Genomic DNA, 23,706 nt, shown 5'->3' with positions numbered 1-23,706 from the left:
GTGGTCAGTCGCTAACCAAACCACAAACACCTAGTGCTTTGCCAGAAATGCATATTATGTATGAGTTAATTTTGAAATTATGGTCGTTAACACAGATGTGCTATCACCTCAGCCCAGGGTACAGACAGTTGCTCTGTAAAGAAAAGCATTAAAGCAAAGTGAGAGGCTCAAGAACTGAGAAATACACAGAAGTTTCTGACATGTCTGCCAGCTTGATTGGAGGATGGCTGCTGGATCTATCAAAAGACTGTGTGATTTTATAACACAGTTGGCTCTGCAGGAAGAAAAGTCCTTTATAGATGCTGCCAGTATAGTTAAAAATTCAGCCATATGCATGAATCTCCCTGCTCCATACTCTTCTCTGGCATTTTCTATTTCTTTCTCAATATTCCAAACAGTTTGCTACCACTTTCTTCAACATTTTTAATGAAAAACACCACCACAACAATCATCTGCAGAGATGCCAGTGACCATAGCAGCTTGTATGTCACTTGAAAGAAGAAACACAAACACTAAGAGGTAAAAATTTGGAAGACAACGAGAAAGCCAATTTGCACGTTTGCAATTACTGACTCCAATACATATCCTGTGTCACTGAAGGGATTTTCATTCACCCTTGCTGCACCCAAATGGTTTCCAATGTTTGCCACAAATACTTGTTGTCATTTTTCCAGGCTAGAAAATCTATTTGCTGATATTATATTGGAGCTATTTTCATTATCTATCTGGAATCAGATTACTGTAACACCTAAACTGCTGTGTTGGTTGTTGACCAGCTAATATCCCACTTCTGCCATGTGTGGCAGAGTTGAAGTAAACATCGTCCTCTTGACTGAAAGTCTCCTCCATAATTGCATTTTTTTCCCCAGAATTGCTTACCCATTTAAACATAAAGGGTAGCTCTACAAGGCACCACGCTGCCTGTGTAATGATACTCAGGAGTATTACTAACCACTTCAGGTCAAGCGTACGAAGCAATATGCTTCATTTGCATCATGTTCTGCCTTATTTACCTTCTTTCCCATTAGTAGAGGTAATATTGCTTCCGAGTCCTGTGCTTGCTCTGTAAATGCTAGTTCAAACAAATCTATACTGTAATGAATTTGAAACCTTTCCCAAAACAGTTGTTTCTTACATCCCCTGCACAGTTGCTAACAGCCCAGGTAGTCTTCTTACTGTTTTTGTCTTGGTTTCTGTAGTGTATGCATCCCAACCTATCTGCCTATCAGCTTGATTTAGTTTTGTTTCTTCAGCGTTCATTAGCTTAAGCATATTTATGTACGCTGCACAAATGGCTGTTCTGATTTCATGTTTCCTGGCAGTTCAGCTGCATCTGTGTTTCTCTAGGGGAAGCGCCATCCCGACTGCCGCACACATACCGCAGCAGAACAGCATGGTTCAAATAAACAGCATTCACACCTCCTACGCACGTGCACGAACCCAGGCTGATGCTGTTATGTAGATAGGGTATATCTGGAAATCTCTTTTCCAAGGCTTCCCCTCCCCACCCCCACTCTTTTTTGTAGGAAAATTAGTGAAGAAACTGGAATCACATCTTCCACAAACAAAAGCTGTTCCTAATTAGGGGCTGGGGTGGTGAAAGTTACATGTGGAATCAGCAGCTCTCAGCGAAGCTAGGCTTTTTCAATAAATCATTTATTCATCAAAATGCTCTATCACAGTTTTTCTGAATTACTAGTAAATTCAGAAAAAATATGTAAATAATCTCAGCCACAGGAAAGAAAAAAAATAATAAAACAGTGCTCATGCTTCTTATTTAATAATCCTGTTGCTAAGATATCCATGTAGCATGATATGCCCTTCTCCAGGCAATAAAAACCTGGAATTTGTCTGAAATCGTACTCCTACTACTAGGAAGCCTATTTCAAGGAGGGTAATCTCCTTGTGTTGCTCTGCTTTTTTCAGGACTTGAAATAATCTACCGATTGTCTAGCCTGACAGTGAGGGGAGGCTATTATAGGATCTAGGCTCAAATCCTTGTCTGAATCAGAAGCAGAGTGAATTGGAGTGTAGATTTTTTTTCTATGAGGACACTGTTTTGAGCACCAGACTAGAGGTTCACCCTGTTTTGTGAATCCTAAGATTTGTTGCTTTTAATGACTGGAACTGCTTCAAACAAAAATGACTGATAGCTACCCATCCCACCACTGCTTAGCAGCAGAACAGGCAGGAGCTACCCTGCTGAAGTGACACCTAAAATGCCTTCTCTGAGAAAGCTGCCAGGCACAGGGTCCCCAAATTCCCTGCCTCTGAATTACTGGCCAAATAGGGAAGTGAAAACTGCTGGTGGAGATTTTCTCTGAAGGTCATGGTGTTTTGGATCTTTTAAAACATTTATATGTTTGTTTTGGTTTGGTATAAGTTCTTTAACATTCAATTTAAAATACAACATAAAAACATGGTGTGACGTTTATTTTCCATTTCAATAAGAAAAGAAGAAGAAAATATTTAATTCTTAGTCAAATAAACATAAATATTCTTATATTGGTCTGAACATCAAACAAACAAACAGAAAAGCCAATTTTCTGTTCTCAAGCCAAGATTTCTGTGCTTTCCTTTTTTCCTCCATTGTTCCTTTTTTACGTTTCCATTCTGTCTGGGATCATGTAGCAGACTTATGACGTATTGAAGAACATTGAGAATGATTTCAGCTGCAATATTATGCATGCTTCTTATTCTCCTCAAAGTATTAATAAGAAGTGTGCCTGTATTTTCCTACTTTGCGAGCTCTGCATACAGGTCCCCTTTTTCATGCTGTTTCAACTGCAATTGTTGTCAATGTTTGTGCAAGATGCCTGTGCAGGAAATACAGTACTTCCAGGGACTCAAGGCTTTGTATGGTGCCTGCTTTCTGCATATTTAGACATCCACTGCGTACCTCCTGAAGCTCCTGTGGGGCTTATTCCTCATGGTTTAATACTACCTCAATACTGGGATTTTGCCCATTGTTGGCACTGTGAAGGATGGAGCAGTATAAGTCCCATTGCTGCTGGGCTGCTTCTAACATGGGCCATCTGGGTTGATGGAGGACTGACAGCCTGTGGGCCTTGTGTCTGAGGAGCTGAAGCAGATGACTAGCAGCTCAGGGTTATGAAGAGGTTGAATTGAGTGGTAGGAATCAAGGCAAGAACGGTCCAACAGCTAAATGAATTCTGTTTTATCACAAACATGCAGAGTAGAAAATCATCCAGCACAAGACAGACAGAGATGAAGACGTAGTTGGGGTAAACTTTCAGACTTACAAGTAGGTGCAATTACTTATGTAGGTGAGAAAGACAGAAAGAGGCAACAATTAGCTCTGTCCGGCTGAGGATAAGAAAGATGGGAAAAAAACCCACCCAGTAGTTTTTGAATTTGTTTCAAACTCTAGCAGCTTGGAGGATCCTAATACTGATTGAAGTGCAAAAGCCCACCTGATGCATTCTGCTTGGCACATTAGACCCCTATAACACTTCTATCAAATTTAGGAAAAAAAAAAAGTAAATCTTTGGTATGTCAGCCATACTTTCTGTCAGCAGTTATACAGAACTGCTCCCTGAAATACATTTCTTTTACAGCAGACCTTAACCTGAAATGTGTCAAGAAGAAGAATTAGGAAACACGTTTACAGCCGTATCTATACCAATATTTTGCAAACAATCCCCTTTAGGTGGGAGCTGCATGCACTCTGGAGGGCAAACATACTTCTGAAGTAATTGCCTCACTGTTTTTCATGTTTCCTTCAAGCAGCCATCCACACAGATTGAACTATCTGAATGTCCATGAATTATCTGGAGAAAAGACACTCCAGTTACTGCACTTCCATTCCGACAAGGGATTCTGGAGGCTGAATGAGGGGCAAGGGAAGGAAGGATCCTGGTTTGGCTGGGGAAATTTTCATGGCAGCCCCTGATGAATGGAGACATGAGCCAGGCCTCTTAGATCGGGATCTCTAAACAAAAGGCTAAAAAAAAAGGCAACCTAAAAATAGGGAATGCTTCTTAATTATCTTTTGGATTTTAAGAATTCACAGGGTTTATAAAATCATACTTTATCCCTGTGTAACAGGACTAAAAATTTCACTGTTTTTTTAACCAAAGCTGAAATTCTCTATAATCAGTGACTTGAGGAACAGAACTTTTAACATCAGCACTACCTCAGCCTCACCTGATTCAGTGCCATTTGTCACTGAGTCCACTTAATGATCTCCCACAGCTGCCTCAGGCCATGCTAGCTCAACTTATCAGTGCAGATGGGAGAAAGATCTTTGGAAACCCATGCATGAAGCTTGGGCAGTTCACTGCTAAGGCATAAAACCAGAGGGACTTCAGAGAGAAGAAACAGTGGAAAGCTGTGAATGCAGAAATGGAAACTTTTTTTCCCTAAAACTTGCTCTTTTGATTGCACTAACTGACTTAGCTTTTGCAGGGTTTTCTGATAATGTGTAATGATTTGTCCTTTCTTGTTTACCTTCTCAGAGGTAAACAGTAGATTGGTGATACAAATGGGTTTGTGGCATTGGTTTTTTTCTTCACATTAACCATTGTGATCAGGTCTAAACAGTCATTGGTCAACTCTTCCAAGTCTCCAGAAACTGTTTAAACATAGGAGTTCAGGCACAGCCCAGCAGTTATAAGTGCTGCTGAAAGCTCATGTAAACATATTTTTTGTTAAAAAAAAAAAACAACAAACACCTCTCCTTTGAAAGCTGTTACAGTTTTCAGGGAAAATATGTCAAATACTTCTACAGTTTTCATTAACTTTTTCATCATTTCAGAAACCATTTCCATAACAGTTCTGATTAATTCATGCACCTTATTTAAAAGAAAATAAACTTTGAACAAGCATATCTTATCATTAGCAGACAAATCAAAATGTTTTAGATAAATCTTTTCACATTGATCTGCTAGAAGACACATTTCATACTGAATATTTGTATCCCATTAAAATGAAAACACTTATAATTTCTAAATTGTCCCTACTCTGTGCGTGTGTAGAGACACATATTTTAATTTTGAGACTGTTTTTGAATTCAACAAAATGCCTAAAGAACTGGGAATCACCTGAGCTGGTGACTGCAGTCTACTTGTTTGCTGGGAATGGAAATTCCTGTTCTTTCAAGAGAGTAAGCCCTCAGACCAAAACATCTTAACTCATCTAAAGATGAGTGGGACATGCTGAAGCCCTGTGCTTTCTACAGCTAAAAAAAGCTGAAAGCACTGCAAATTAGGTAGTTCATACAGCCCTTGACCCTGTGGTGCTTCCCCCTCTGCATCACAAGATCATGGAGTTATGTTGTCAGTTGCTGCTGAACTGTGGGCAGATACCAACACTGTGGAAAGGGAAATGATGTGATAAAGCCCATTTATATGTGATATGATCACACAAACAAACAGGACACAACTTAATAGATTACAGCCAAAGTGGCAGTGGATGGTATTCTTTACTTAGAAAGATATATTAACCTTTGCCACATTGATGCTCTTTTCCACTTGAAAAAAAAAAAAAAAAGCCTTTTAACACTATTGTAATTGTGGAAAAACTGCCTGTTTAGGGAGAATTCTTAGAGATCTCAAAAATCTGTGCAGGACCTTAAGCCGTAGTTGTTATCAGTTTTACGCAGTACTCTCAGATATATGAAAAGGCTTTTGTTGCGGCCAATATTTGGCCAAGTAACAAAACAACTGTATTTGTCATTTGTCATGTCACCAGTATAACCACAATTTGATAAGCAAGGAGACAAAGGAAGTCAAATACTAGAAGAGAGAGGATGACAGATGTGAAAAATAAGACTAGGTAGGGAAAAGAAGAGAAGGAATTTGGGAGGGGGGGTATAAAAGAGGAAGAAGGAAAATAAGACTAATTTGGAAAAGAAGGAAGCTTGAGAGATTCCTTTTTGGGCATTCCTTTGCATGAGAGTAAAAGGAGGGGGAAGGAGACAAAAGGGCTCAGATGCTTTTTGGGAGGAAAACCAAGAGCCTGGAAGCTTGGAAACTACTAGTCCACAATGCCTTTTGTAGCAGTGCTGTGGTCTTTCCTAAAACCTGAGACTTATAACACCTCAGCCTAGTCTAGCGTTACTCCTTTTGGGAACTGGCAGGACAGCAACAGCTAATAGTAAGTGTTTAATTTTTGTAATGTGGTCTAAAGCACTGTGATTAATATGTAATCCAACATTTGGGCCCTGTCCAAACACAAAGAAACTGTGCCGATGTGAAAATAACACCCATGAGCTTTCTTCAGATCATGCATTACTATATTTTGTGCACTGTTTCATGCTGATGTGGAGTTGCTTTTTAGAACGAATTCCAGAAGGAATATGGTAATATGCAAAAGCCATGTATTTCGTTAAAGATTTGTTGGAAACCACATGAAGAGGCAATGTCAGCTGGCAAATCAACTCTGCAGTGTTCTCAGGCTTAACCTTTATCCTGTAAACCATATGCTTCTCCATGTGCTTAGTTTTATCAGCTAATGTTTCAGACACCAGCTGATATAAGATCCATGATTTACTAATTTTCAGTGGCCCTCTAACTCGTTGGGTTTTTCAGAAGTGCTATGGCCCCTTAAATACTTTCAGGTGCTGAATCATGGCTCAGATATACTACGAGCTCAAAAGTAAAGTTTTGCTCAAAAGTAAAGTTTTGCCTCCACTTAACATCATGCAATGAAAAAGTCCTCATTTTTTCTAGGAATACCAGAAAAAAGACTGTCCATGCTGAAGGAGAAAAGTCAACATTGGATGGTTATAGAAACAACGTTTAAAGAAGTTCTAAGTACAGTCCCAGCACTGGTTAATCATAAAATCTTTGACATCTCTACTCTTGTAAATGCAATGGTTTTGTAAATTCATCTTGTTCATGGCAGGTAGACAACTGGATACTTAATCTTGATTAATATGGACCAAATTAAAATTTAAATTCACATTGCAGAATATCAGAAATCCAACTTGCAGGAATTTTTTTACTGGAGAACAGGTTACCTTTCCAGATAAGCATTTTTCAGGCTTTTTTTTTTTTTTAATGGCAGATAAACATCTAATCTTACATCCTTTGGGGTTCCAGGAATCTAAGAGTGAATCGCTTATTACATGGATAGATTGTGTTACTTTGGTCCCAAATGAATTCCGGTCAACAAATCGACAGTGAAAACAGCAGCACTGTTTTGAAATGGTCATGACAGCAATAACAACAAAATTCAGCTGTTCCCTCAGTCTGGACTATGAAGTCAGTGAAGGAGTCATTCCCAGACAGTGAGGGTGACCTTATGGACTCCTATTAAAAAATGAAGAGAAAAGAAAGGGGTAAAAAGAAAATTGTGTGAATTTCCCTAAGACTTTTTCTACTTTAACAGTACCTAGAACAGTGCAAAAAGAGATTAACTTCGAGGGCTGAATTTCAGTGACAAACACGAGGGAAAGTTGAGAAGAAAGGACTCAAATAGCTCTTGTATCAAACCCCTCTACCCACAGTATTGTTTTTTGGCTCAACTTTAACACAACGGCATTTTTATTTCAATACATAAACTCCTTAAGGAAAAAAAAATGTTGTTCTGGATCATGCATTCCCTCTCCACATCTACACATCTTCTTGCCAGAATCCCACAGTGGTAGGGTTTTTCTTTGTGTCAATAACACATGATTGAGTGATACATATGCTAATTTCAGTATGTTGTTTTCCAATTAAATATGTGTAGCACACAAAAGAAACATACTGCATACAAATAAGACACAGGATAAAGGAAGAGGCACAAGAGAGAATAAAAGATATTATGAAATGAAGACTTTCATGAAACTGGTTTTAGTTAGAGAAAAATGAAGCTTTTAACCATAATCAATGCTTCAAGCTATTCCGGAAATAATCCAAGAGAAATGAAATGAGATGAGTTACATGAAAGCTTCTGGGTTTGCAATAGTAACAGCTGTGTCTAGAGAACCTGGGCAAGGGGGTTTGTTATTCAAATATGTCTCTTTTAAATAGCATTTTCAATTCAAGCATACATCACTGTCCATTAAAACAAAGAAAAAATCCAGGGCTAAGCACACAGGACAAACACCATATGATCTTCAATAAACAGCTTTATAATCAAACACCATGTAATTAGTGCAAGAATTGAATGCAAAAAATATGTTGTGATTCCCTGAAATGTACCCTTAAGGATTTGTGAAAAAGAATAGATATTCTAGGACCTGTGCCCATTTATCCCGTTCTGTTCCACATGAAAGAAATTATATTAAATCAACTGAATATCTGGAAAGAATTAAATCATCATTTCTCATTGGCAAGCCTAAAGGAAAAATTCACAAGAAAGCACAGTTTTATATAATAAAAGTTCTCATGTTTCATGGAGTAAAAGGGAAAAAAATAACTGCCAAAGGGAAAGTTTTTGTTGCCTTTGGTTATTCTTCTTCTCAGACAATATATTATGGAGTTCTCCTCTGCTCCCTTTTATTATCTTTATTCAGTGATCTAAAGTTGCAGACATAGTATCCAGAGTTATTTAAATGAAACCATTTCAAACTCTATCGCAGAAAGTCCTACAGGAACAAACTTTGCTCTCTAGCAACTGATACAGTGACAGTCATTGGCACTATACAGTAGCAACCGAAACAGACTGGTCCTCCCAGCAGGATTCTTTTTAATGATAGAAATGTCTGGCTTTTTTACTGCCCTCGAGTTCTGTTTAAAGTAGCATATGGGCCAAAATCTGCCTTTGTTAATGGTGTTTCAGAGGTGTAAATGAAAGCAAGGACTTTCTCTAACAGACCAAGTTCACCACGGGCTCCAAATGATTTACCTCAGAGATGGCTTTAGTTCAGTAATGGAGTTTTACAAGTCAGGCTGCACTGTTCTTTAATTTATATTTAGTTTTGGCATATCATGCTTGTGCATTAGCTATCACTAAACCACCATAAAATGTTCAGGGCTCAACTTTCATTTAATCTGCACTCTGATGTGAAAATCTGATGATTTTCACCAGGTGAGGCTGTGTCCCTCAGACCTTACTAAGGAGAAGGAATAGTCTGTGAATACTAGAGATTATAAATGAGATGCACCTTTACATGTCTGCATAACAGAGATAAACTGAAATTTCTATTTTCCTTCCAGAAAATGATCATGTGAGCAACTGGTGGTTCAGCATCTTATTTATGGGTTTAGCAGAAACATCCGTTCCTGGGTGTCCTCTTACATCTCAGGTCATTCTTCAGTAGATCTTAGTCCTTCCCTCGCTCTCTTCTGTGCCTTGCTGATCTCCCATTGCTCATTTTCCTTAGACAAGTCAATTTATTCACACTACTTGATCTTTAACCTCTGTGGTGAGGATTCCCCAGTCTCCTGCTGATGTGGTGAGGATTCCCCAATCTCCTGCTGAAGGCTATATTAAAGAAACTAGAATTTGTAACGGAAAAACATGGAGCTTACTCTTTTTCTTCTGTAATTCTCCACAATACTATCTATTTGTCTTCCTTACTGCTATTAATTTCTCTCCCACTCTTCTTTTGGACCCTTCCTTCTTCCTGCTGTGGTCTGAATTTTGTCACTATATGCTATACTGTTTCCTACGTCTGAACTGTTATTCCTATGCATGGTTTTTGTCAGTATTTTCATAAAGCTCAGTTATTAGAATCTCTTACTTCTCATCTCTGATACAGCAATTCCTATTTTTTTCCTTCCCTCTCCTCACACATGCTCATTCAGACACACTACATACATTAAAAATGTAGTTTCAAATCATCTTCCTTGCCTATCATTTTGACCACATCAGACTGTATCTGAACATTTCCACTTACTCCCTTTTCCCAGCTGATGAAATTCAAGCTTCTGATCTTCATGTGGGATTTGTTCATTTGGAGCAAAAATCTCAGTTACTTGCTATCACATAATCCAATTCATACATTTCTGTGATTTTACACTAAAACTATCAAAGGCTTTTCACTGTCACTAGACTGCTGCTCCAGAATCTATTGCTCTTACAGTTAGAAAACTTCTAAGTTCCCACCTGAATTTATACGTGGCTGTTGTAGGCCCTTTTGCCATGGTGCCAGCAGATTTTTTTTTTTCCAGTTACATACAGTGAACCAACTGACTACCAAAAGGAATCAGCAAAATAACTGTGGGCATCTGGGCAAACAGCACTATAATCATCACATTGCTCATCAAAGGACAGAAACAGAAAGAAAGCACCATTTATACAATGAAATTTAACACTGTTTCCCTTGTGCTTGGATGGAGAATTTTCCTCTGCACCAGAGCTGAAGTAATTCCCTCAGCCTAAAGCTGGATGAATCTGGATTAATCTGGGTTTCCTGACTTCAGGAAACTTGCACAAGCTGAAACCTCCTCATGAATGATTCCCTCACACATTCATCGGCACAGCTTTGTTTGAAAACAGGACGTTAGCAATCTTGAAATAGCACTGAGACACGCTGCATCTGCAATTACTTTGAACCCTAAAACTTTCCTTTTCCCTTCCGTATCTCACCCAGTGCTTGTGTATTTTCCCAACACTTGCTTGGATCCGGTGCTTAAATTTTGGTTTGTCTCTCGTGGATGATATACAGTAGAGAAATTCCACTCAACAAAGAATTTTACCTGTATTTAGGTATATTGGCTGTGCTAGATAAAAGGTCTTTCATCAGCTAACTCTGATCCTGTTTCTCTTAATGGCAACACAGAGATGACAGAGTTCATGGAGCAGAGACCACATGGTAACTTGTTGCAGATGGTGAGCTGAGCAAATGCTGATTGCAGTTTAATTTTAAGCAGTGGGAGTCAATGACACATTGTGCAGACAATGAAGAAAAACAAACGAACCCCCCCCCCCCCAGAAGACAATCCTGCAAATCAGAAGTTTTAAGGCGATTTGATTACACTGTCTTGAGGTTTTGTGAAGCTACCAGGATCTGTCTGTGTGAGTCTGTGTGTATGTGTGTGTGTGAGTGCATAAATTAGAAAAATACTTTTGGAAAACGCCTCATACATTTCAAATAGAAATTGAAAAGTAAAGTTTTAATACTTTGGTTCAACCAAAAACAATCATAAAGTATTAATTTAGGTATTGTTCTTGAATATTTGCCTTTAAAAATATGACCCATGTCTGACCTTTAAAATGGTAGAGAAATTCATATGTCGCTCTTCAACCAATGATAGTTCCTGTATTGTCATGCTAATAGCAATCTGCACTTTTCCTGAACTGCTATCTGGGCTGATGTTTTCTGCAAGCTAAGATTTTTTTAGAGATGTTTTCCACATATTTAATTGATAGAAATGGAGGCCTGTCTAACATTGTATTTCATTCTTGTTTACAGACACATTATTTTATAGATAATTGATAAATCACCATGGTAATTCTAACAGCTAAAGAAAATTAATGTTTTTCCTTAAAGCCTATGAAAAAAATGTGGATTCTCACATTCTTGGTGCATTATTGTCTCAAAGGACGTGTTTCCAAGTCTACTCAGAAATGAAACAGTTTAAAGCAGAAATTAAAAACAAATAAACAGAAATATTGGTTGAAGGGTGGTGTGTCTCTTATTTACAGTGCCAGAGGTCTTGGAGCCAGGCTGTGGTTAGCCATGGCACAGGCCAGCTCTGTCTATCTCACTCTGTGCGACTGGCTCAGGCCCCACGTTCCCGACCGCAGCGTCCACCTCCCACTCTCTCCACCAAGCACCGTGGTTCCTCCTGCACCTCTCAACTGTGCCAGTCAAAGCTGGCTGGCTGCTGTGAGCTGGAACCAGGCATCCAAAAGCTGGAGAGAGCCTGAAATGCTGTGTTGTAGTAGGGGTTGGATCATCTAACAGGACCCATACTCTCTCAGAAGCTCTACTGGGAAATACATCTTTGGTTTTAGCCTGGTTGGTCCCCCATCAGATGACCTAGTGCTGGTGTGGATATAGCCATTGTATCACTCAAGCAACCTGCATGCATCTTCGAAGCAGGATAGTCTTTCCTCTGGCACATGAACTAATCTGTGAACGCTGTCTTTTGCTAGGAGGAGCAGTAAGGGGGACTACTAAAGCTGGTGTACCTTCTCCCTTCCCCCTCTTCCCACTCCCCGGTGCCATGAGTCATCCCGTGGGCCATGGTGGTGAAGCTGCTCCCCTCCTCTACCGCTTGTCTAAAACTCTTGGTGCTATTCCTGCCACTGTGGAGCAAGCCTGGACCATGGCCTTTTTTTTTTTTTAAATCAAACATTTCAGAGACAGAAACTGCTAGCTGACAGAAAACTTCCCATAGAAGGGACACTTATGGGGAAAAAAAAAAGACTTTTGCTAAAAAATCCCTAACAACTTACTCTATGAAAACATACATAATTTCAAAAAATCATTTCCATGTTATTAGAGTAATGGTAAGAAAACAAATTATAGACAGTCAGTTGGACTGGCAATAGCAATCCTGCTGAAGTTCAGCTCAGCTCTGGATATAGTGACAGAACTATTTTGCTACAATCATTTTCAGCTGTCACCTGCAGCTCTATTTTACAATGTATATACTTCAATTAAACTAATTAGAAAAAGAATCTGCCTTGCAGGCCAGCATATTTTAAAAAACCTACAAGTAGGGTTACAATTTTAATATTTTATAAAATTCTATGAAATATATTCCAATACTATATACATTTTATTCCTGGCATTTGGAATATGATAACAATATTTTTTTAAAAAATGTTAAAATAACTTTTAAGATTAAAATCTTTTTTTTTTTGTTTGAAAACATGCCTGTAAGCATAGTTGGGGGAGGAAAAGGGATCTGTTTTACTGTTTGTATCCCAGCTTTATAATAAGCATTTTTCCAGTTTTCTTCTTCCAGGGTTAGACACTCTTACATTCAATCCTTTATTCCTTAAGAGATTAGGAGAATGAATATATTTCCCAAATATCAGACCAAAGCAATGTAGGTTAATGTTAGCAGAGCTTCCCTTGACATCAACTCCCTCAGAGCCACTAACTTGGCTACTGCTAGAAGAAACAATCAAAAGGAGACAATGCATAAATGCCACTGAAGGATGCAACTGGTATTATGCAAACATGAATGCCAACTGCGTGTCTGACACACTGGTGCCTGAGCAAAGTATGGTAATGACTGGTTTACACATTGCATTAATAATTTCCAGGTTATGTTCTGCAGGTTGGAGTAATTATGACTTCTTTGGATCCCTGCAGGTGAGAATTACTTGCTAGTGAGTTGTACTAAAGTTGTAAAATTCAAGATACTACAAGTAATTAATATTCATGCATTGTGTAACAAATTCAATGAAAGTAGAGATCATTTTTATGTTACAATTGTAGGATTACATGAAGGTACTCAAATGCAAACAATCATGCTATCCTCTTTACAAGCATTTTTTGAACATTTTAGAAGCATATGTAGAGGGTATAAAACACTGCAATATATGCAACACAAAATGCAAACCTAAGAACACACGTACAATTTCATATTCAAACATCATAGGAAACTGTGTAAAACTTACACTAATGAGAAAAATAACTTTAATTCATGTCCTCAATTTCAAATTTACTCAAGATATTGAGGACATTATGACCCTCATTGTGCTACATAAAATCTTTTACAGTACCTATCCATGAAATAAATATAGTATAATAGTATTCACCATTTCTGTTGAATAAATGGATATGTCAACATACAATATAAAGCCTGTGCTCTAGTAAATTCCAAATCCTTGTCTTATTGAACCTTGTTTCTGGTTTATTTTTCCATCCCAATCAAAACATCATACATCTTTTAGCGATAAATATGATAACCCAGCTCTGAACTGTACTTGTTTAGCTAAGCAAAAACATTGAAGTTTTCCATCTCTGGGGCCAGGAACTGCATTTTCCTGAAAGGGTCTAACACCACCCAGTCCACAAGCTGGGCTGGAACAGCAGACAATAGCTCTGGATGTTAATAAAAACCATTCTGCCACACCACATGCTTGCATACTCAGCAGTGCTATCTTATGTTCAACTATGATTAAAGAAAGAACAGAGATTCCTTTTCCAGCTCCTTCTCAAAACTGATGCAAATTATACCTCTTAAACGGCAAACTGTAAATTTGGTTTTAGAAGAATGGCAGTCTGTCTAATGTGAGTGGAATATAACCCAAGTATGTGAGTCTGAAGCTCTGACTCCCGTCTTTGGCCTCAGCGGGAATTCCTGAGACTGCCTTCATTAACAAACTGCAGTATAACCTGCATATATCTATGTGCGTGTGCATAACTGATAGACCAAGGAAGCACAAAATGCACATTTGTTTCCACCCAATTAATTTCAAAATGAAAGGATTAGTAACAAGGTAGAAAAAACCTGACCCATTATGATTTCTCCAGCAAATCTTCAGAAAATACATCTCTCCATCTCTCCTCTGCATGTTTACATGGAACAAGGAAAAATGTTATCTTAAGCACCAACCTCTGTTTAGATTATATTTCAGTATTACCTGCCAGTTGTGTCCAAACTGAAATTACTAAATATCCTGAGAAAAATTTATTCTCTTGAGACTTCTGTATCAAGTAAAAAGAAGAAGTGCAAGGAATATAATAAATTATAAAGACTATTTCAGACCCGCTTTAGCAGAGTTTGAATAATCAGAATTCTCTGATTTTCTAAGTGTTTTTCTAAGCTAACCATATGGTTTATTCGTATACAACATATAGTAATAATCTGACAAGCTTTTCATCTGCTTGAAAATTTATAACATACAGAAAGAGTGAACAGAACACCATGATGGATTTAACTTATGGGCTGATTATACAAAAAAATGTTAGAGAGGTAAAATTGGAAATGTATTTAAGGAGGATCTTTGAATTTTACAGGACAGTCATGCCAGCAAGCCTGGCTAAGGATGATTAAAAGTAACAGCTTTTGGATCATGCTCATGGTTTGCAACAAAGTTTAATAATTTCAGAAGCAGATATTGCAGGTTCTAAATCATCCTTTCCAAAAGAAAGATGGGAGCCATCCATTCCTGTTGTTGTAACTATGGATTTGTTGTTTGATTTTACTGTAAATGTGCATCATCCCTGTTAAAGCTAATGCTTTATTCTTAAGAACTAAGAAATTCCAGGTATACTGAATGCAATGATGGATCAGAGTCTAAATAGATATGAGCTTTACCTATGCAAGAAAACTATATTCTGGGTGCTCATTTGGAAAAGCATCATAGTTTGTAGACCAGACTGCATGAAAATATTCTGAGATGTCACTGTTAGTAATCAATGTTAACCAGATCCAGCATACATCTGACAAATTTTAAATAGTCATGTTATTTTTTTTCTGTAAGATTGGGGGGGGGGGAAAAAAAAGCAGCCAGACAGGCAGTACAAAAGAGCAACAATTAATATTTGAATGACAGGAAAAAAGTCTCATAATACAAGTTCTGACACTTTAATCTGCCTATATCAACCATGGAAGTAAGAGGTGACAATAAAAGTAACTTTAAAGGAAAAGAATAACATCTTCTAAGGGTGTGTGAATTGAAAGGGAATTCACCATCGAGAACTGAAAATCAAGCAAACTGAGGTGAGAAATAAGGTACTTGAGTTGATTCATATGTAATGGGGTTTTAATTATTTCTGTGACTCATTAAAAAGCTTTTTTTCTTCCTTGCATTCACTGTTTATGCAGAAATAGTTAAACCTAAACAAGACTTTAATAGTAAAACCAATTGTAGCTATCTCACATTTTCTGTTTAAGTCTCTTTTTCCTCCTGTTTATGGTGATTTGCACAAGGGATGGAACAGTTGGAGCACTCTAAATCCTTCTTTTGTACTTTGTTTAACTTTGATGAGCAAAATGGAAATGCTAATCCCTTCTGCAGACACATGATTTCCTTCCTTTCTCCTTCTCTCTGAGACATTTGTTTTTCTGTTCTCTGGCCTTTGTTCCCTAGTCCCAGTGAGGTTCATAACGATGCACTCCTTTTCCCAGGGTCCTAGGGTGAACGAGGTTCCACAATCCACCAATTCATGAAATGCAAGTGATATGGAGACAGGCAAGGGATATATCAAAGCAGCTTCCTACCTCTCCATCCTCTCACTATGCCCTTAGAACAAACAAACAAACAAAAAGAAGAGTTGGGGTGTTCAGTGTCTCAGAAGGAAACACTTTAAAATACTTGCCCAAATTTTAGCCCTGAGATTGATTGTAGCTAACTTCAGTGATTCCAGGATTTCACGTCATGGTTTCTCTTTGTTCAATATAATTCTGACCACATATTTAAAATTGGAAAATAAATAATAAATAATGATTCAGTAATTAATAATGTCACACACCAAGAAAAAGATGAGAAACACGTTTGTTTGGACATAAAGCAGACTCTCTGGTACAGTCTATAACATTCATGAAAATGTTGGAGGATTCTAGCATTAAAGGCCTGAGGGAAGTAGGATGTCAAAGAAGATGGATCCAGGTACAAAAAGGGAAAGCTCTTTGTTATGCGCCTTAGTAAAGTTCTTAATGAACATTCAGTGGACATAGTTTGGAGTGCTAAATACTACTTTTAGTTAGATAACTAAAAACTATCCAATTGGATTAGGCTGAGGTACATATATGCAGGTTAAAGAGCATTGGTTGAAAAATCATATTTTAAATTTTAAATTAAAATTTTTACAAGTTCACAATAATAGGTGTCTTTCCAAATAGTTTAGAATGTCTGTAGAAGGAGTTACATCTACTTTGTGGTCTCTTCTCTACAGTAAAGTCAAAGAAAACAAGCATTCATTGTGGGCATTTTATTAATAACGGGTACATGTGTGCCACCAAATAATCTGAAACCTGACCTAAGTAGGTAACAGTTTATAGTAATTTAAAAAGGAGCAAAAATTTCAAAAATTAAATAGTATATACAAATCAGTAACCAAAGTGACACAATGTATGACATTTTATTATTTCAACTATGAATTCTCTCTTAGTATATGAAAAATAAACTACATATTATACAGGGCTTTTAGGGAAACAACACAAACTTGCTTTTTCTAGAAATAATCCTTGCATAAGTTTAAATATATAAGGAATCTTCCAAAAACATGAAATTTAATTTTTAAGACCAATGTTTTCTATACCCACTGAGATGACATTCTCATAACAACTTTATTTGGAATAGATGGCTCTTGCCCCTGCTTGGTGAGACTATCTTATAGTCTTTGGCTTACAGTCAGTGCTTTATACCAATTCAACTTGACTATTTTTTGCTGCCTTCTTTTGTAAGTGCCCCAGATTTGCTTCCTCATACTAATATTAATGTTAACAAGCTAATGCTAACATTGACATGCTAATGTTACCTGCATTTTGGTTGTGAGACGTAGCACATCTTGAGAAATGCATACTTACGGACCTCCCACATATGAACAAAACACAATTGTCCCCATCATGAAATGCAAGTGACCCCATTTTTTTCATATGGTGGATGCACTTCTGGTCACAGAATGTGGAAAAGAGTTGGAGGAAACCCAATGTGTCTTTTTAAGAGACTGTGTAGCCCAAGCAGATGAACTTACTGTCACCAGTACTGGAACACTCAGGTGTTTCCTCTCCCTTATGTAGACTGGTCCCTGGTCCAGGAGAAGGTGATCTTTCATTTTGTTACTATTTTTTAATATGAAAATACATTAACATCTTCAGTTATTGCTCTTACTCTATAGTTTCAGACTGGGAGCATCTTTTAGCCAGGTGCCAAGTAGAAACAACCAAATTAATTACTCATTTTGGGCCTCCCCTGTCAGTCCTTCCGAAGCTGGATATTATTTGCCCTCCTTGTTAAAAATCAGCACTAGAACTTTCCAGAGCTGATGCAGAAGACTAAAGAACTGTACTTCTGTTCAGGCTGGCAGACCAAGAAGGTGCAGAGAGGGAAACTTGGTACCATACGCAAACTCTTTCTGAGGGTCAGACAGGATTTTTCATTTTATGGCAAAGCTAGTATTTTTCCCACACATTCTTTCTTATCACAAGTTCCTCGGAATGAATCTGTGAGGCCCAAAAGAAAACAAAGCAAAGAAAAAATTATATTTATATCAAGTGGATGTTGACAGTCTGAATCAAAGGCTCAATGCTTTATAATCAAGGTTTTGGAAAAACAAGAATAGGACAACCCTGAGGCTTTGGCATTGAGTTCAAGAACACAGTTAGGAGTCATTGAACCTCCAAGAACTGGGAGAACTGAAATGGAAACAAAGCCCTCTCAACAAACAAGGGAATAAATTAATTCATTTAACACTGCCAGCAATTATACAATGGGAATGCATTTTAGCTAGGAATGTGTTAGGCAATGACCACAGCTGGATATGCTTCCAGCTGAAGTCATGCTCCAAAAACCACTGAATGCACTGGAACTCTCCATTAACTTTAGTGAGGTTTTAATCAAGCCCAAGATAGTAAGTCAGACAGCAAGATTTAGAGACAACTGGGGAAGTTTGCAAAACAGTTACTTAAACTGTACAAGGCCAGAGGATCTGGAAAAAAAACAAGTGTCAGTGAAGGGACTAATTAGAGGACATTAAAAGCTCACTCCCAAATGTCCTTCAGTCAGACTCAGGAATTTCATTATCTGCTGTGATAACAGGATTCAGAAAGCACAAGGCAGTGATCTGAATCAGTTCCTAGCTCAAGCACAGATTTTCTGTGAGCTTTTTTAAATGCTTGTCTTTCTGCTTAGCAACACCACAAGGGCTATAAGTAGTTTTTCTTTTCCTTTGCTTTTAATGGCATAATATTCTTGAACTGCTTAAGTGTTGGGTCTCTTGGGTTTCTAGCTAGTCTAGGGTTGCTAGCATCAGGACTTATAGCATCCAAGCTTGAACAAAATGCCAAACATTAATTCCAGCATCAAGTAAGGCGTGTCTTCTACAGATATACCGCTCAGTCTCCAAGTTCTGGTTCTTTAAAGCACTAATTGAGACAAACAAAACTGTTTTCTTTGTTTGACTGTTATTGGCAAAATTTGTGTGCCATTTGAAACATCATGCTCATAAGCTTGTAAAATGCTTTGTATAAAATATACCCTTTTTCAGATAAGTTTCTATAGCTTTAACAAAAAATAGAAGCAGTATCAATGTTTGTAAGTTAACATTTGCCTTCAATTAATTTTACTTGCTTAGTGTTTCTGGAAAACAAGACCACCAAAACATATTGTAGTCTGACAGGAATACAGTAAGCCACTAAAATCAAGACTAAGTTAAGATCCAGAGTCAAAGTGGTTTGAACTTCATTGGTCTTAATAAAACAAAAAAGCAAACCTACAGACCAAAAGATACAGAATTTTCAGGCCCTGAGGTCACAGTATGTCTAAATCAACTTAGTTGTGTAAGAATGAAGAAAAAACATTAATATAGAGATGAAGAATTTGTTGTAGATAAGAATTTTCCTTCAATAAAGAATACAAGATTGAGGTCTTTTGTACAAGTGAAATGAATGAACACTGGGCCTGTCTAGAGAGAATACGTTTTTTAAATGAAGAAGACATAATGGAAGTGAGGATTTAGAAGAGTAATTCTTAAATGACCAAGCACAGCAGCAAATAAAATACTTAAAAGTGAAATAATGTTAATTACTTCAGCACATGGAGCAGCATAAAAATTACCAGTAGGAATAAGGTGAAATGATGCATTTTGCTGCAAAAGATATAGCTATTTGCTTTGTTACCAGGAAGGAGCATACATAGTCAGTGAAAGCAACTAGATCGCTAACTTAAGGAGTAAATTGAGGCCAAAGGTACTGACCTGAAGAAAAAGAAGAGCAACAGGACACAATAGTGTGGTGCTCGCACTGTACTTCTTGCCCTGATTCTTCATGGAAAACCCTGCTTTTACAATGGGAAGGGACTGAGAATAATGAAATTAAAAATATCTGATTTAATGACTCAAGGCCCCCGTTTTCATAGAAGCAAATCATGCTGAACCTTCCTTAGAAAGAAGTCTGTCATCCAGGAGCAGTTGTAGTACTGTAGGGCACTGCAGACTTGACTTAATTGCCAAAACCAGCACACGATACCTAATGCCATTTCGTATGTCCTACAATATCCTACCCTCTACCTATCCGCTAACAGATCTGTTGCTCTTCTATCTATCTGCCAAACCCTTCCAAATGTCTTGGATTCCCTAGGCTAGCACTAGAAGTTCGATGTTGGACATTCAAATTACTAAGAACTGGCTTAAAATTCTTAACATGCTTTCAGTGCCTCATACAAATTTGGCCTTCTAGGATGGTCTTCTTATTGGAAAAATTTTTATGTAGAAATTATATAAAACAAAGGGAATCAGGTTTGCTTAGCACATTGGAATCTTCTACATGAATCTTACATTCCTCCATAGATAAGGAATGGGTTCTGCCTTTTCCTAACTGTTAATATAGGACATTGACAATATTAGGAGGTATAATTCATTGAAGAGCTGGAGGAATGATGAAAAAGTTCAGAGGAATGGTTGTATGTAGTACAAAATACTGGTAATATAAAAGTAAGCACAGAATTAAGTAGGAAGTGATAATAAAAAAATACCATCAATAAGGAAAAGAGATAGCTTGACTCCTGGTAGCATTGTAAAACATATTTCTGGTGTAATAAAATGCATGATACTACAGTTTATGCCTATCATTTGCAGCATGTTATAGCGGTTCATATCTATAAGGAAGTGGTATTTCCCCTTCAGAAGGAAAACATACTGGAAAGAGTAGATCCTATGAGTATTGACTCATAAGTACTTACAGAAAAGTAAAGGAAAAAAAGTACCTCTAAATACATAACAGATAATACCCACAGTAGATGGAAATTCATTATCACATACAACGAGCCCCAAAATGGAAATGTTACATATAGGAAAAAATATTCATATGTAATCCAGTTTGCTTAAGCCTTGATTTTGGACATTGGAAAATATGCATTTCTAGATTATCAGGACACCCCAAAGATTGTTTCCAGAGTGCAACTGAGAGTGTTATTGGTATATTGGTAGGAGCAGTAAGAAATTTGAGGGGAAAGTGTAAAAAGCTGTGACATGAAATAAATGCCATTTGCTTACAATAAACCTTTGTTTGACCTTCCTAAAATTCAATTCAGCAAAATCAAATATAAAGGTGTTTGAAGTCTGAGAAACTCCCTGGGCTGAGGTCTCCAGTTGAGGGTAGAAGCTGTACCACCTCCCACAGCCCCAGAATGCCACTGCCATTGGTCGGGGTCTAATAGCACTGGCTCTGCATTCTGAGTAACTCTATCCCATTTGAGAGATTGGAAGCTAAAGGTAAGTTTTGGTACTTCTCTCTTAGAACAGTTAATTGGATTTTTAATGCTGGAAATATTTTTATAGTATTTGGTTTATTTTATTGTGCATAATACTGATTCAAAGGCGGCAGATTGAGGAGGCTATTTATTTTTCCCTGGATATGTCTTAGTTCCTTCCTGTGAGAGGAGTACATAATCTTCATCAAAATATTTGATCTTACAGCTACTGCAGATGCCAATATCATTACAGTGTGTTCCAATATATTACACATAAGGGAAGTACAGAGACATGCAAACCCTGCAAATTAGTGCAGATACTATGGTCATAGGTAAATAATTTTTTTTTCCACAGAGGTTATAATTGCTGGGTTTGTCTATACATATACAAAATGAAATATTTATCGAGCCCTATACCCTTTAAAAACCTTTTATTTCTAGGCAATATGAAATGAAAACAATTTTGAATAATGAGTAATCTTTTGTTTAGGAATTGTGTATTCAGAAGAAAAATTACACCAGGTATGTTAGTATTACATTTTGGGTTAATAGATAACATCCTTTATAGCTGAATCATTTGGAATAAGTGACATGCAAAAGAAAACCAAAACCAAAACCAGTCCTGTCAAAAATAGACAGCAGAAAATATAAAGACAGAAAAAAACCAAGTTCCAATACACTTTAGTTTATTTCAGAGATTGGTTGCATTTTTATTTTATTTTATTTCATTTCATATTTTTGTAGCAAAGCAGAATACCTTTAGTAATATTGGAAGCTAATACTGAAAGGTGCAATTCAACTAAGTCTTCTCAAAGACAAGCCCAAGTGACTCAAGCTTCTCCCAGCAGCAGCTGAAAAGTCTTTTTGAATAAAGCAAATGAGGGAAAAATGAACGCCTTGTATTGCTGACCATCCCCAGAGGAATTTCATATCCTCATGCCTAAACCAGCTTCATAAAGACCTCTTTTCATGAGGCTAAAATTCAGCTTGTTGCTCAGCACACACATTCAAAAAAAAGTCTAATGCATTTCTTATACTTAATCTATTTTAAGTAGCTACAGTTTAAAAATGAGATATTTAAGTGTGTGTATTATAGCATCACATCAGGAGTACAATTTGTTAGACTTATGCACTGCTCATTAGCATTGTCTGCTTTTGGTGAAATTAGTGGGAGCTGTAGCTAAATCAAGGTGTAAGTAAAGAATGCTGAATAGAGCCTTGTGTCAGGCATCTTATATGATAATAGTGAATACATCACTTAGAATGAATAGGGAATACATAAACACTAATATTCAAGCCTAGTGTGAATTTTGTATTATTTTACTAAAATATGGAACTTTTAAATGGGTGATAATTCCATTTTACAATTCTATTCTCCAAGGAGAACAGGTGACTGTACTATGCTACCATTTCTCACTACTTTCAAAATGGTGTTGATTGAATAATGAAGGAATGCAGAGTACTGTCACTTACAGGGCTATGGAGGACACAGACTACTTTTTATTTTGCTCCCCAGAACTTTGCAGAAGTGATGGTCCAAATATGCCACACCATTCAACCAACTAAAATTATATTCTGGCAAAACACTACTGGGTGAAAGGTGTTTTGATTATGCTCATCCAGACACAACAAAGAAAGAGGTCCTAATGTTTTCTGATCTTTTTTTTTTTTTTTTTTTTTTTATGGTGGAGGAGAAAGACAAAGTTATATTGTTGTACATTTCAAAAGAGTATTTATCGTGATAGACACAAATAATATAATTTAGCTTTTGTCTAGTTTCTCAAAAGTTCTTTTCTAATGGTGCAGTGGAAATAGGTGAAGTTAGATGAAAGGGGAAAAAGATGAATATATATCTTCCTTTCACCTTTTCAGGTACTTTCTCATTGAGGCCAGTTTGTTTTTATACCAATAAAACTCAATAGGTCTTTCCTAAATCATCTAAATGTTAGTACGGCCAAAGCAGTCTGCAGAAATTCTCAGATCCAGGGACTCTTCATGAAGCAAAACAGAGTAAACCATTGAGTCATCATGAATAAATATGAGTTATCCATCAGAAACATTGTTGCACACATATAAGTACTGTATTTGTGAGATTAAATTTTCATAGATTCCTTGCAAATACCAGATTACTCACATTTTGTCCATTTTCTTCTTTTTCAGAAAAGAAAGCAGAATGCAGACCTTTGTAAATATTTTTCTGGGTTTTTTTATCTTCGAGTCTGTTGGAGCTGCGCCTATCACTGATACCATAATTTATGATTCTGAGTTCTATGATATACCGCTTGGAGAGCTGCCTCACCCATTTGTCTATGATGAAAACGAGCAGTCTGATCAATTAGAGGTAATCAGAACTTAATTTATTTTATCTTTCCAAAGTGCACAAATGCAGTGGCTACTGATGAGTTTTTGTTGGTCATGAAAACATTTATCAGACAAATCTACTCATGTGGTTGCTATTGCCTTTGGCTGATCAGCAGTTTTCTGTGCAAATGT

The 23,706-nt window shown here is 37.2% G+C and overlaps 1 protein-coding gene across 1 annotated transcript in view; it reads left to right on the top strand.

Moving 5' to 3' along the window:
* The first annotated feature begins 11,575 nt into the window (after positions 1–11,575).
* The window catches only part of EPYC (epiphycan), a 34,720-nt gene continuing 22,589 nt past the window's right edge, over positions 11,576–23,706 (top strand). The window contains exons 1-2 of the mRNA XM_072857915.1: positions 11,576–11,725; positions 23,432–23,554. Coding sequence (XP_072714016.1) covers positions 11,576–11,725; positions 23,432–23,554 — 273 coding nt within the window. The remainder of the gene's footprint in view (positions 11,726–23,431; positions 23,555–23,706) is intronic.

The sequence above is a fragment of the Ciconia boyciana genome, chromosome 1 (genome assembly GCF_034638445.1).
Source record: "Ciconia boyciana chromosome 1, ASM3463844v1, whole genome shotgun sequence".
NCBI lineage: Eukaryota > Metazoa > Chordata > Aves > Ciconiiformes > Ciconiidae > Ciconia > Ciconia boyciana.
Note: the sequence above shows the minus strand (reverse complement) of the source record. Positions and strands in the feature narration are given on the sequence as shown.